At 40.1% G+C, this 15000-nt stretch overlaps 1 protein-coding gene across 3 annotated transcripts in view; it reads right to left on the bottom strand.

Annotated features, from left to right (window-relative positions):
- Positions 1-15000, bottom strand: part of LOC113824660 (protein kinase C-binding protein NELL1) — a 132030-nt gene that overhangs the window by 30520 nt on the left and 86510 nt on the right. For all 3 annotated transcript variants that reach the window (XR_011398130.1, XM_070113825.1, XM_070113824.1), the window contains exons 2-7: positions 13427-13564; positions 8317-8585; positions 7177-7398; positions 6604-6759; positions 5970-6098; positions 4760-4853 (exon numbers count right to left, since the gene is read on the bottom strand). Coding sequence is in view for 2 of the 3 variants with exons in the window: in XM_070113825.1 (XP_069969926.1) it covers positions 4760-4853; positions 5970-6098; positions 6604-6759; positions 7177-7398; positions 8317-8585; positions 13427-13564 (1008 nt within the window). In the remaining variant the exon portion in view is untranslated. The remainder of the gene's footprint in view (positions 1-4759; positions 4854-5969; positions 6099-6603; positions 6760-7176; positions 7399-8316; positions 8586-13426; positions 13565-15000) is intronic.

Here is a 15000-nt window from a genome sequence, read left to right as displayed (position 1 = left end):
TGCATGTGGCGTCATCGTGTCTAGCAAGGTTAAAGCTTTTCAAGGGAAGGTTTAGCATCTTTAGCCATTCTCCACTGTGGTAGCCAAACCCGGGGGTCTTTTTCCTCTGGGGTTTAACACCGGGCCTCTATATCCTAGCCGCATCATCATTCTATCTTCTATAAGTTCTAATTCTATTTTGTTAGCAATGAGAAAGCTGTATTGATCACTTGCGTTTTTCCTGTTATATGTTTGTAAGTAATAAATGCATTCTTATTGCGCCTAACAATATTCAGCCAGCAAGTAGGGTATTGTTAATAATAGTTTGCTGTTTCTGAGTTTGTTCTGGGTCTGTGTCTTGTTTCCCTGTGTGTGTGCGTGTGCGTGTGCGTGTGCGTGTGCGTGTGTGTGTGTGTGTGTGTGTGTGTGTGTGTGTGTGTGTGTGTGTGTGTGTGTGTGTGTGTGTGTGTGTGTGTGTGTGTGTGTGTGTGTGTGTGTGTGTGTGTGTGTGTGTGTGTGTGTGTGTGTGTGTGTGTGTGTGTGTGTACATGTTATTATAAGTCAATATATATTAATGAACATACTGATTTCAATCGTTTGATGCAATGCACATGAAGGTGTTAGTATGTCAAAACAAGCATACAACAGTACCTTTGCATCGGAGTCAAAGAACAAAAAAACTATGGGTACAGCAATACGATAAATTTACTGGACATGAACCAATGCCATACCCATTTATTTACTCCCAAACTTCTGTAGAAGTAGCTGGTCGAGTCTTACTTCTCTAAATTCCTCATTTCGCTTTTTTTCCTCCTCCACTAAATTAATTTGCAGCTATGGTACGTGTACCCTCGTCCTCCCACGTCCTACTTTCCTTATGAAGGGCATGGCCATCGCGGTCTCAGACGGTGAAATACCTTCCCGCTTCAATAAAAAATAAAGGAGGTGGATATCTCGTCTTCTTAAAAAAAAGTAAATACCTACCATTCTTCTCATAACCCAGCGCTCCCTTCTTTTCTCCCCGCAAAATTTCTGCTTTCCAGTGAACTATTCTTACTTCATTTCTCTCCAATCGGCTATCCAGTGAACCAAACTCCTTTACTTGCTTCTGGAATATTTTCTTTCTTCCCTCTAAGCTTAGGTTCCACTACCAAGACTTGACTTTTATTACAATTATACTCCATCGGTCTTAGCGTGTCTGGACTGACTTCAAAACACAGTTGTGTTATAACTGTATGGAAGTATTTTAAAAATTTCGAAGACGGTTAAAGGTTATAGATCATTGCTATCCGCGAAAAAATAAGATCCGTGTAAATATTGCCCTTGGTATATCTCCCCTAGTTTTCTATATAGCTGTAGAAAATGTTTGAATGAGACTAGGTATCTTCAGAGTTCAAGAAATGTATCTCTAGCACCCTGAAGATATTCATTCTCATTAATACCTTTTCTACATTTGTCGCAACGAACACGGTTTTCCATATAGCGTGCCTAGGTTCGGACAAAAGAGGGATAATCCCTAACTTGAGTAAGGTTCCTGAGTCAGAAAGGGCTAGTGGAACCTCAGGTCATACGAGAGGTTTCTGTCCCATGCAGCAGTACTTGGTTTATATCATGGATAATAAATAATAATGGGACTATCATATAACGTAAAGGTTGAAGGGTTTATGATGCAGACTTTTGACATAATGTGTTCTCCATAGGGATATGTTTACAAAATTAGATAGGTGAACTGATACCATGTAAATAAGGTACATTATGAATTGCTGTATAATTCTGTCACTTAGCTGGCTGTCTGGCGGTTTTCATAAGAAATCACAGTCATTATGAGATACTTGAACCGCCAGCCAACCAGCGTTGAGCCCAGATGTCTAAGTTCAGGGAGTGATGTAAATGTATACAAAACATATCAATTAAAATAAAGGAGGGCTAAATCAAAAACATAAAACACTATAGAAGTATGAGCATGGGGAAGGATGCCCATCCGATTTCATAGGGAAAGCGTGTGTTTCAAGTCTCATTCATGTGTTTCGAGCATGTGACAGAACATTGATGCAGAGTAAATGTCTTGAAGTGCATATATACAAAACAATAGTAATAATAATAATCATAACATAATCAGTATAGACACAGCCAATCAACTGTGTTACAGCAGATGATGTTTGTGCATATCTGCACATAAATAGCCATACATAACTGCCCTGCATATCAGTATATTCAGCCAACGTGTCCCTGTTTGAAGGCTGATTTTAAAAGTAACATTCTCGTTCTGACACCTATTCCAAGCAAGACTCAATTTGCATACATCAATGGTACTAATCTAAGCTTCAAATATTCCTTTTTATTCTCATCTACAATCAGAATTTGATGTTGAAAACCAGTCCAAAAGAAAATATCTAATTTCGAGGTCCATCTAATTCCAAGAAGGCATACGCGTAAAAGAAAGGTGAACGCCGCAGGGCATATCTATCTACGGGAGATGCAGTATGTGTGAGATGATGCTGTGTGGTTTGAGTGGCCACGTGTGGAAAGAGAACAGGTGTTTCACAAGGAACAGATATTTCATGGGAAGTAGGTGTTTCACAAGGAAAATGGTGTTTCATAGGATACATAAGGAATAGATGTTTCACAGATGTGTTTCAGAAGGAACAGATGTTTCACAATTGTATTTCAGAAGGGATAAATGTTTCACAGATGTGATTCAGAAGGAATACATGTTTCACAGTTGTGTTTCAGAGGGAATACATGTTTCACAGATGTGTTTTAGAAGGAATAGATGTTTGAAAAGGTGTCCCATAGGAAATTTGTGTAAAACAGAAAGTAAATGTCTAGAGATGTTTTAGAGAATACAGATGTTTCACAGAAAACTGACGTCTGTAGAAGACTGGTGTTTCGTCGTAAAATTGTCGGGAGTTGAGAGACAGTTGTGCGTGTGTAGGTAGAGAACACAGGAGATATATGTGAAACCTAAGACCAAGTCTGCGAAACCGAATGCTGAAGGACGATATAATTTTCAATGCGATTTAGGCTTTTGTAAAAATCAAGGTCTTAAAATATTTAATTTGTTATAATTTTCCGGCTTTTATTTCACTTTCTAAGAGTAAAACACTATTCTTACGGAAGACGTAAGAATATATACAGTATATGTCAAAGTATATAATGATATATATTGCACACAAAATATGAACGTGGTCTTATACGAGTGTTTAAGTAACTATTTTATAGCCAGTATGGAAGGGTGTTTCCTTGTATATGTTATATAGATATATTTTTGTTCAAGTACATCGGTATGTAATCATATGAATGTGAAAAAATGTTTATCCATACATACAATTGCTCTCTGTCTCTCTGTCTGTCTGTCTGTCTCTCTCTCTCGACACACACACACACACACACACACACACACACACACACACACACACAATATATATATATATATATATATATATATATATATATATATATATATATATATATATATATATATAGATAGATAGATAGATAGATAGATGATAGATAGATAGATAGATAGATAGATAGATAGATAGATAGATAGATAGATAGATAGATAGATAGATATAGATAGATATAGACATAGACAGATGTTAATATAGTAATAGATATAGACATAGATAAAGCAGACAGAAATATATAGATATAGATATAGGCATTGATAAAGAGACTAACACATACATATACATATTTCACATTGTATACTGCTTTCTTACATACACAAATGCATTCACACACTTCAGTGTGTGTGTGTGTGTGTGTGTGTGTGTGTGTGTGTGTGTGTGTGTGTGTGTGTGTGTGTGTGTGTGTGTGTGTGTGTGTGTGAAACTGGTAAGTTCAGGATTTTTGTATTATATTATATATCAAGGCAAATCTTAACAAAACAGTTGATTCCTCCATTTGTTCTTTTTTGAAAAGGTTGACAGCTGATGGGCCCGGCGAGGACTGAGACCTCAGACCTTTGATTGAAGTCTCAAGAACAGCTCATTTCCTGTATCCTGCAGGGTGCGGGGATATACATATATATATGTATTTATCGACATTAGTCTCCATATGTGCGTGTGTGTGTGTCTGTCTGTCTGTATGTATGTATGTGGTTATATGCGTGGTGTGTGTATATGGTGTGTGTGTGGTGTGCGTGTATAATGAGTGTGTGTGTGGTGTGCGTGTATAATGAGTGTGTGTGTGTGTGTGTGTGTGTGTGTGTGTGTGTGTGTGTGTGTGTGTGTGTGTGTGTGTGTGTGTGTGTGTGTGTGTGTGTGTGTGTGTGTGTGTGTGTGTGTGTGTGTGTGAGAGAGAGTGTGTGTGAGTGTGTGAGTGTGTGAGTGTGTGAGTGAATGAGTGTGAGTGAGTGAGTGTGTGTGTGTGTGTGTGTGTGTGTGTGTATGTGTGTGTGTGTGTGTGTGTGTGTGTGTGTGTGTGTGTGTGTGTGTGTGTATATGTGTGTATGTGTGTGTGTGTGTGTGTGTGTGTGTGTGTGTGTGTGTGTGTGTGTGTGTGTGTGTGTGTGTGTGTGTGTGTGTGTGTGTGTGTGTGTGTGTGTGTGTGTGTGTATGTGTGTGCGTGTGTATGTGTGTGCGTGTGTATGTGTGTGCGTGTGTATGTGTGTGCGTGTGTATGTGTGTGCGTGTATGTGTGCGAGTGTATGTGTGCGAGTGTATGTGTGCGTGTGTAAGTGTGTATGTGTGTGTATTCCCGTGTGTGTTGTACAAACGTTTAGTATGGTCACATACAAGTGTGTTATAGTGCATCAGTGCAAGTGATTACTTACTGAGGCACACCGGGCAGCACTCTCCCTCCGTGTAGACTGGGTTCTTGCAGGTCACTGCAGGACAAGGTATGGGACGGCAGGTTACCTCGCCATGCTGCAAATATCTTGATATTATCAGCTATTCCATTGAATAATTATAGATGCTTCTGTACATTACTAATCACATTTATATGCATCTGGACAGAGACATACAAATGGGACGTACACGCATCATTGAACAATTATTTGCAAACATTGTAGTCTATGTGCTAATGCATGCATGCATACATAAAAAGCACATGTACACGGACTTGCAGTGCCATGTATGCACACATACAAAAGCATCACATATAACTGGATATATACCAAACTAAGATTTCACTGCGAATTATAAACCACGTAAACTGTTCTCATAAAATTAATAGTATTAATTATTCAACTTCTCATATTAAAGGCTTAATATGAGAAGCTGGTTTAAATGTACCGTGTTGGAAAAAAAATATATAATTTTGATTAATGCCTTCTTTTGATATGTCAGTTTGACAGTGTTATGGGTTTATTAAAGTTATGGTGCATATTTCCCTCAACATGATTATCTGTGTGTACAATTACAATTACTGTTAAACTATTAGTCACTCCAAGTTCATGACACTTTTTTATAACCTATGAATATTTTGGCTCTCATAACTGAATAATGAGTACCCATAAAATTCACAGACAAACATTAAATTAAATTTTAGTTACTTTTATATTACAACTACTAAGGTTGAAAATACTTCACAAGTGATACATATGTCACTTTCTAATACAAATAATATTTGGATGCTATGCAAATGACTTTCCGATACTAATGAATTTTGATTTACTTTCTATCATGCTTATCTAAACATATGCTAATTTCTAAACACTGGAATTATCAATTCTTCTTAATAGAAATATAATATCTACACATGTTCAGCATAGTGAAACATGGTTATATAGTCTATCAATGCCCTGTTTGTATGCATGTATGTGTACTGAATATAGTTCATCCAAAAATAACATGGTAAACAAAATAAATGCTACTTTTTGAGAAGAAAAATTCTCAGCACATCAAAAAAACACACAAAAAAACAAAAACAGCAGTGAAATCCGGTTCGTGTTTGATATGAACCAGCTGAGCCTCCACGCGCACGGACCAGGCGCGTACAACCACAGGGACAGCACAAGGTACGCACTCAAACGTACTCACCACACACGAGCAGATTTCGCATCCACTCTTCCAGGTCGCTCCGTCCTGTCTAATGGTTCCGTTGACCCGACATGACCTTTGGCAATCGCATTCTTCCACTGCAGCTAGACGGGCTTCAGAGGCTGATAACTGTCAAGTTAATTTTAAGTAATATAGAGTGTTAGATATATTAAAAACACTGGTGTTGATTTTTTGTTGCTGTTGGATGGGAAGGGGGTCATTTTCAATTATATTTATACAGGTTGGGTAACCTAGTTCCTTATTTTTACAGTAAGACAATTTCATTGCGTCCTGCAGGTTAAAGCATGGTATCTAATTTTCGTCCTATGCTATTTCTTTCTTTCTCTCTCTCTCTCTCTCTGATGCACACATGAAAATTAATGCAAAACACCCACGCAACTCATGCTAACACGTGCAAACATACATGCAAGAACTATTATTTATGCAAATACGCATAAACACTCACGTAAGCGCACACACACCCTACATCAATCATTCCCTTTCATATTCTAATTTTAACCTTTGATCGATCTATCTATCTGGTTTATTTACAGCTCAAAATTAGTATGTTCACTACTGGCAGCGAGACGGATGCTGCCTTCCAGTACAATTCTCCCTTCCTTTGCTGCCTCACCCGAGATGCGAGTTGCGTCACCAGCTGCTGGAGTTGGTTGACCTGGTCTGACAGGACCTGGAACTGGCCACAAGTTGGGCATTCGGCTTCCGCTTGAGGGCACTGCAGCAGATACCCCGCTGGCCCGGACACCAGACGTACGTCCTGCAGCGCACCCTGTGTAACAGTCATATATTGAATTTGGGTTCAGAATAGATACTGTATTCGTCAGCAATGGAAATCCTTTAATGCGCATACGTTAGTTCTCGGCATAATGAATTACAATAAAATTCCTGGACAGTTAGAACACTAAATTAGTTCATCTTTGGCAACCGCACAAAACGTTTTGAAAATGCTCTTGCCTTTGAAGCGTTCTATGCTAAACTTCCAACCTAACCATGATTCACTTTACTTTAAAACAACCAAAACGCTCACCTCCTTCTTTCCTTTAACACCAATACCTCTCCATCTTCCATTATCCCAACAGAACTTACCACTGAGCTGAGAGAAAAAAGTACAGGTACACCAAACCACACACACAACCTCATAACGCGAAACATTACCCCTCAAGCTCCTCCCGTGTGACAGACCAACCTTAAAGAGGAAGTGCTTGTTGTTGCGCTGACCCAGAAACAACGCCATCGGAGTCTCCCGGTAACTGGGGTCTTGGCTCAGTAGGGGGTCACTGGGGTCAAGAGGCGGTGCCAGAGAAGCCAAGGCGGAGAGGTTGGTCATAGGGGGCGGGGCGAGGCGACGGTACACACGGGAGCAATCTACCCACACCTCGATCTGGGTTCCACTGACCACAACTGAGACCTTTAGGGAATGAAGACGTGTGTGAGTATTTCGTGTGGAAATAGGGAGAGGGGGGAGGGGGGGGAGAAATTGTAAGAATCATTATTACTCAGATATGTACTGGTTCTTCTCCGGCAGTCGGTGTGATTTTCTTTTGTGCGGGTAGATTAGTAGGGAGAAATAAAATTAGCCACAGATGTTAATAGAAGGTGAATTCCTTTATGCAGTTTTTGTTTCAAGTAGAAAAAAAAAATGAAAGCAGCACCGGAATATCGTGCTGTGAGCCTTAATAACGACTGAATACCTAACTAGCGTGTAGAAGAAGCATTAACGGTACACTAAATGCAATTAAACTTTTCTACTCAATACACGTAATCACTACACTCTGTGGCTTATTCCAGAAACTAGATTCTAGGCAACCCTACCCTCCTTCCCTTAATTACTATTCTGCAATCAAAACTATCCTTAATGAAACATCTTAATATCATACTGCAATGGATACCTAGAATTCACGCGGAGAACAAGCACGTGTAAATTACTGCAATATAACGATCCTTCTATTTCTTGAAATGCGTCTTCATTACAATCAAGCTTTCCCAATCGAAGGGCGTGTGATTAGCGAATCCTACCCGAGCTGTTCTTCATCCTTGCGGTTCAGAATACACATATTTAATCATTAATAACAGCCGGTTTGTTAGAATGGTGCGAGGCCCGAAACAAAGAATAATCGTATATTTGACATGCATAAATAAAGAAATAAATGTATATCTATCAGTCTAGACATGCATATCAACCCGGCAAATAGATGGTTAAATGTATATCTATCAGATATATAGCCAGAAATGCCTTTATTTCTGCATCTGTATTTATGAAAATTCATTGGGTCGGGCCTGGCACAATTTTAACAAACCAGCTGTTTGTCTCAAGCGCTTTGTTTACCTTGTGCCAGCGTTGGTCAGCGATGCGGTAAGGGAAGACCTCGACGTGGGCCGCGCCGTTGTGGATGTAGTACAGCCGGATCTCATCCTTCCTCCCGGACGACTGCAGCTCCAGGTAGGGCTGGTTGCCGCGGGAGAAGGCCAGGATCGTGCCCGCATTGCGATCCTCCTGCTGCAGCGTCGCCATGATGGTGAACTCACGGGAGCCGCTCAGCAGGGACGAAGCCGCCGACTGCACGGCTTCTGTAACGCGAACCTCTCGGGCCTCGTCTGTGGGGAGTCAGAGCAGGGGTCGAAATGAAGTTCTGGTGCAAAAGATGTACCTAATATTATGGTTGATGTGATTCATATGAACCGTAAGGAAATCTGGGAAGTTGGACACATAAAACACAAAAAGAATCACGTTATATGAACATCAGACACTAGACAAGGTTGCGAATCTCTCGCGTCTCGTCTGTGGGGAGTTCATCAATGGAGAAATGTAGTTTTTATGTGATGGTGTTTGACTATGATGAAAAATCTCTCAGGAGTTTGGCTTGGTGTGTTAGATGTGTGTAGTAGTGTGGCTTTAGGGCGGACATCAGGATGTGATGAACGTAGATATATGAAATGTGAGAAAGGAGAGGAGAGGAGGAGAGAAGAGAAAAGAGAGAGAGAGAGAGATAAAGACAGAAACAGAAAGAACAAAAGAAAAGAAAGAGGAGACATGAGTACATACAACGCACTTACTATCATAAATCAAAATAAACAAACTTTCCGGCAGCCAAGCAAAGGAAAAACAAAAATATCCAAGTACTCGTTGTATTAGACACTATATTCTGTACTGTGCGATGCTCTCTTGTTTTTGGTCGTGTATCAACTTTTTTCCGATTGCCAGCGAGTGTTACGAGGCATTTTAAACCACATTTAGCCAAGCAGTAGGACAATAAACTTTTTTCTCCTTGCAGCCGCATGGTGCAAGCTCATTAAGAGAGCTTGATCTATGCTTTGTTTTTTTCTTAGTTTATTCCAAGCTGAATTGCCAAAAAAAAAGCATGGATTATTTTCTCGGAGTATATGGCGTCAGTTATCTGACTCTTAAAGAGAGACAGCTAAACTTCATATAATGTTATCCGCCGCTATATATTGTTTAACAGTCTAAGCATGTATATGTAATATATACATTTATATGGATACATATTCTGTGTGTGTGTGTGTGTGTGTGTGTGTGTGTGTGTGTGTGTGTGTGTGTGTGTGTGTGTGTGTGTGTGTGTGTGTGTGTGTGTGTGTATGTGTGTGTATGTGTGTGTATGTGTGTGTATGTGTGTGTATGTGTGTGTGTGTGTTTGTGTGTGTGTATGTGTGGCGTGTGTATGTGTGGCGTGTGTATGTGTGGCGTGTATATGTGTGGCGTGTATATGTGTGCGTGTATATATGTGTGCGTGTATATATGTGTGCGTGCGTGTGTGTGTGTGTGTGTGTGTGTGTGTGTGTGTGTGTGTGTGTGTGTGTGTGTGTGTGTGTGTGTGTGTGTGTGTGTGTGTGTGTGTGTGTGTGTGCGTGTGTGTGTATGTGTGTGTGTGTGAGTGTGTGTGTGTGAGTATGTGTGTGTGTGTGTGAGTATGTGTGTGTGTGTGTGTGTGTGTGTGTGTGTGTGTGTGTGTGTGTGTGTGTGTGTGTGTGTGTGTGTGTGTGTGTGTGTGTGTGTGTGTGTGTGTTCACACACACATATATATATACATATACAAGCGCAATTAAGATTTAAAGCGACATCCAGCCAACCCTCTCATCTCTCATCCTTCTTCTCTGATACTCAGCCTCTTCCGTAGTCCATTATCCCCTTCTCACGTCTTTCATCACTTGCGAAAACCCCGAGACCAAAAAAGAGAGAGAGAAAAAAAAAAAATCCCGCGCCAAATTAAAAACGACGAAAAAAAAAAGCGCGCGAAGACTCATAAAACATGCAAAGAGGAAGAGAATGAAAATGAAACAAACTGGATAAAAAAGGCTTCTCTCCTAGGCTCCTACGCGCATGTAAAATTAACAGGAAGTGTGGATAATAAGACGAGCGACGAGTTGAGAGTTTAACCGAGGAATGGGGCGCATCCACTTTAAGGAGGGCGATGGCACTACCGTAAAACGTGGAGGCATTTCTCGCCCGCATTCGCCAAGTTCGCGGAAGAGAAAGAAAGAGAGAGAGAGAGAGAGAGAGAGAGAGAGACAGACAGACAGAGACAGAGACAGAGAGAGAGGGAGAGGGAGAGGGAGAGGGAGAGGAGGGGGGGGGGGGAGAAAAATAAGGAAAGAATGACGGGAAAGTTTGGGAAAGAATGAGGAAGAAAAAAAATGGGAAGGGATGAGGAAAGAATGAGGGAGAAAATGCGGAAAGAATGAGGGGGAATGATGGTGGGAGGGAGAGAAGGGAGGGAAGGAGGAAATGAGAAGGCGAGGGAGGAGGGAAACGATGGAGTGAAGAAGGAAAAGAGGAAGGGAAGAGAAGAGAAGAGAGAGAATGTGCTAGTTTCCCATCACAGACCGACTTTTGATTTGGACAGAAAGCCCCAAAACAATGAAAACTTGAAACCATTTCAAAGATTTATTTTCTGACAATGCAAATGTCCGGAACCCCATAAAGAAGCTAATAAAAGTCGCATAATTCTTTATCATCCATAATACAGGACATACACATTCAAACACTCGCACAGTACGTCAAAATTACCCCCGGTATCATTCTGTATGAGTCGGCGCGGGTAAATTACCCAAAATCATGATAATTTTGAAAAAGGGAGGGGGAAAATAAACAAAATTACTTGTGAAAATAACCCGAGAAAGAAAATCACTCGAGATTAGCCTGAATGGTTCGGATAAACAGCGTTCGCTCGTTAAAAAAAAAAAAAAAAACAGAAAGAAAAAAAAATGGCGATCGGCGCGCTTTCCCCCCAAAGGAATTTTCGAATTTTGTCTTCTCTTGAAGTTTCGAGTCTGTTTGCGAATGGTGTGATTTGTCGTAATCTTTCTTTTCCGTTATCTTTTTCTTCCTTTTTTTCCCCGTGGATATAAGAGAATCAAACTCACGAAAAAAATATACATATAGAAAAAAACACACCGAGAAAGGGTAATTTTTGAATTGTTGGACCGTTAAGAATGCAACGGTTATCCGTAATTTGAAAAAGAGAAAAGAACGCACTCGAACAAATGACGGTTACACTTGCAAGAGAAAATTTAACCGAAGAGACCGAACTGCACTGTGGAGACCGATACACACAGACCAGTCTGAAGGGAGAAAGATTTGCAAGAAAAAACAACTCGATTTGGAAAGTAAATTCACACGAAAAGAAGAAGAAAAGACTCTGGCTAGACGAAGACGGATCGTGCCAAGAAAAAGGAAGACATTTGAGATTCTCAGCGAAGAGAAAGAGTTAAAAGGGGGAAGAAGAAGAAAGATAAAGAAAAATTGGATAACCTAGATAAAGACGGAAAATAGGGAACAAATATAAGAGATAATTAAATGAAAAAAAAAATAACAAGACAAAAGATTCTCGCCAATGTCAGATAAAAAGGATATATTAAAGAAGATCAACTGAGCTGGACAGAATACAACGCAGTCAGGGATTTTGCAAGAGGACGAGTTCGTATCACTGACGAAGAAACGGAACCGGCAATCTTTCCTTATTGTCTTCCGATTTTATTAACAAAAACAACAGAAACAAAATAATAACAAGTACAAATTACGACGCTAGAGATACACACACACACACGCACACACACACACACACACACACACTAAATCCAAATAGACACATGCCAAAAACCAAGCAAAACCAATTCGAATTCACTCGAAAAACAAGCAATTCCGATGTTATCTCTCTCTCTCTCTCTCTCTCTCTCTCTCTCTCTCTCTCTCTCTCTCTCTCTCTCTCTCTCTCTCTCTCTCTCTCTCTCTCTCTCTCTCTCTCTCTCTCTCTCTCTCTCTCTCTCTCTCTCTCTCTCTCTCTCTCTCTCTCTCTCTCTCTCTCTCTCTCTCTCTCTCTCTTCTCTTCTCTCAAAAAGAAAAGATAAAAAAGGAGGCTGACTCATACAGATCCATACATGAGTCATCCTTGAGATAGGGAGGAGGGAAAACGGGGACAACCCAGGACACAAGATGAGAGGGGACACAGAGGGGAAGGAAATAATAGAAGAGGATACGTGATAAGAGGACACGGTGGTCCATATGGGTGGAAACAAAGCGTTGCCTGATAAAGATGGACACAGAAGGATAACCGATAAAGATGGACGCAAAGACAACTGATAAAGATGGCCACTATCAGGATACGCGATAAAGATGGACATACAACGACACACGATGAAAACAGAAATAAAAGGACAGACGATAGTGGACACAGAATGATAAGCAACTAAGATGGACACGCAAGAATTCCCGATAGAAAAAGTAACACACAAGGAGGAAACAGGAATATAGAACACACAAGATCACGTGATAAAAACAAACACGCGACAGAAATAGTCAGGAAAACTCACGATAAAAAGAGAAACACACGAACAAGTAGAGGAAGCAGAAGAGAAGAAACGAGAACAGATTCGAGAGGAAGACACACACGAAGAACAGTAGAAGAGAACATCTGAGATCACAAAGTAAAAGAAGACAAGCGATAGAAGAGAGAGAGAAAAAAATCCGAAAGAGGAGAACAAACGACAAAGAAGGATGTGTAAGAACACCCTACAGAAGATAACACATAACAGAAGAGAACACAATGAATAACAACAGAAGACACGATAAAGGGCACACAAACACAATCAAACAGAAAAAAAACAAGATAACATACGATAAAGGACATTAAACGACACTCAATAGAAGAGAACACACAATAAACAACACAAGAGGACATAAAGACCACAAAAACACCCAACAGAAGAGAACACACGCTCAAGAGGGACACAGAAGAACACGCTAAAGAGGGGCATACACACACACCCACCCATACACACACACACACACACACACACACACACACACACACACACACACACACAGACACACACACACACACACACACACACACACACACACACACACACACACACACACACACACAAACCTTCAATCCGACCCCCTCCCCTTGAGGACTCACCCTGGAGAAAGACCGCCGGGGCGAAGGGCCTGGGACCTCGGATCACGGTCAGGCCAGGGTAGCTTGTGTTCAGCAACTGCAAGGACTCAATGACGTCCACCTGCCTGCCGATGCCGCCGCCGCTGCTGTCTGCCATCCCTGGAACACGAAGGAGCGAGGTCAAGTGATGTCAATCGTTGCGAGGGTTAAAAGGGTCGTGGGTTAGTATTACTATTTCTTTAAAATTTACTTATCTATCTATTCAATGTTTTGTTTGGTTTATTGTGTGGTTGGGTTCTTTGTTTACTGTGTGGTTGGGTTTTAAGAGGACCGCGAAGTGAATTATGATATGCAATTGTACGAGCTTCATGATATTTGCATTAAGGAAAGGTATACTTACTGTTGGATGATAGATACTGGTAAAAAAATAACAATTCCTATTGCAAAGAAGCTAGAAAACAGAACAATAATAGCAACAATAACCAAGAAAGGGTGGAAAGATAAACAAATCCTTAAACATCTTTAAACAGACGTGGACACTTAAAACCATTAAAACCACTTAAAATACATAATATAAATTAAAATAAACACAGAAAAAAACAGTAGCATATGGAACCGCCAGATACCTCGATATACTGAACTACAACACTGGCATCTAAAGTATGACGGTAATCACAGCTTCATATTTTAATCAAAAACAAAAATACGATCGCATACCAAAAGGAAGAAAAAAACACAAATAAAGATAGAGTAAGGAAAAAAATAGCTATACATCAAACACGTTCTATTTCTTCATTCTGAAAGTAAAATTGATGACCACAAGGTCTCCCTCAATAAAAAAAAAAAACTTTCCGATTTTCCTTTCTTCACTTTTTCTTTAAGGCATTTTTCTCCTCTTAGTCTTTTAACTTCATTTCTTCTTTTTTCTTCTTCTCCATTTCCACACTTTTTCTTCATCTTTCCTCTCCCTTCTCTTTCTTTAATTCTTTCACATTCTCTTCATTTTTCCTAGAACAAATTCCCGCATCTCCCTTCCCCCTCCCTTTTTTCTTCTTTTCTATCTCCGTCTCTTCAATCTTTTCTTGAATTCCAGTTCCATCTCTTTGCCTTTTTCTTTTCTTTTTGAAATTCATATCCGCCTCTTCACTCTATCTTCATTGTTATCTCCTTTTCTTCTTTATTTTCATTTCCGTATCCGTTGCTTCATATTTTCTTGAATTTCATATCCGCATTTTTACTTCATTTTTATATCCGTCTCTCCATTCTTTTAAATTTCCTTCTGCGGCTCTTTATTTTCCTCTATTCTTATCTATGATTCTCCACTTTTTCTTCAATTCGTCCTCACTTTGAAGTAAATAACCAGGTCATTTTTTTTACTTTCTCTTCTTCCTACTTTACTCCTCCCTCCCTCTTAAACTGCTGAAGTCAAGTGCGAATGTGTATTATACATATATGTGTGGATGGCATGTGTGTGTGTGTGTGTGTGTGTGTGTGTGTGTGTGTGTGTGTGTGTGTGTGTGTGTGTGTGTGTGTGTGTGTGTGTGTGTGTGTGTGTGTGTGTGTGTGTGTGTGTGATCTATATATCTATATCAATA

This window comes from Penaeus vannamei, chromosome 35, assembly GCF_042767895.1.
Source record: "Penaeus vannamei isolate JL-2024 chromosome 35, ASM4276789v1, whole genome shotgun sequence".
Taxonomy (NCBI): Eukaryota; Metazoa; Arthropoda; class Malacostraca; order Decapoda; family Penaeidae; genus Penaeus; species Penaeus vannamei.
Note: the sequence above shows the minus strand (reverse complement) of the source record. Positions and strands in the feature narration are given on the sequence as shown.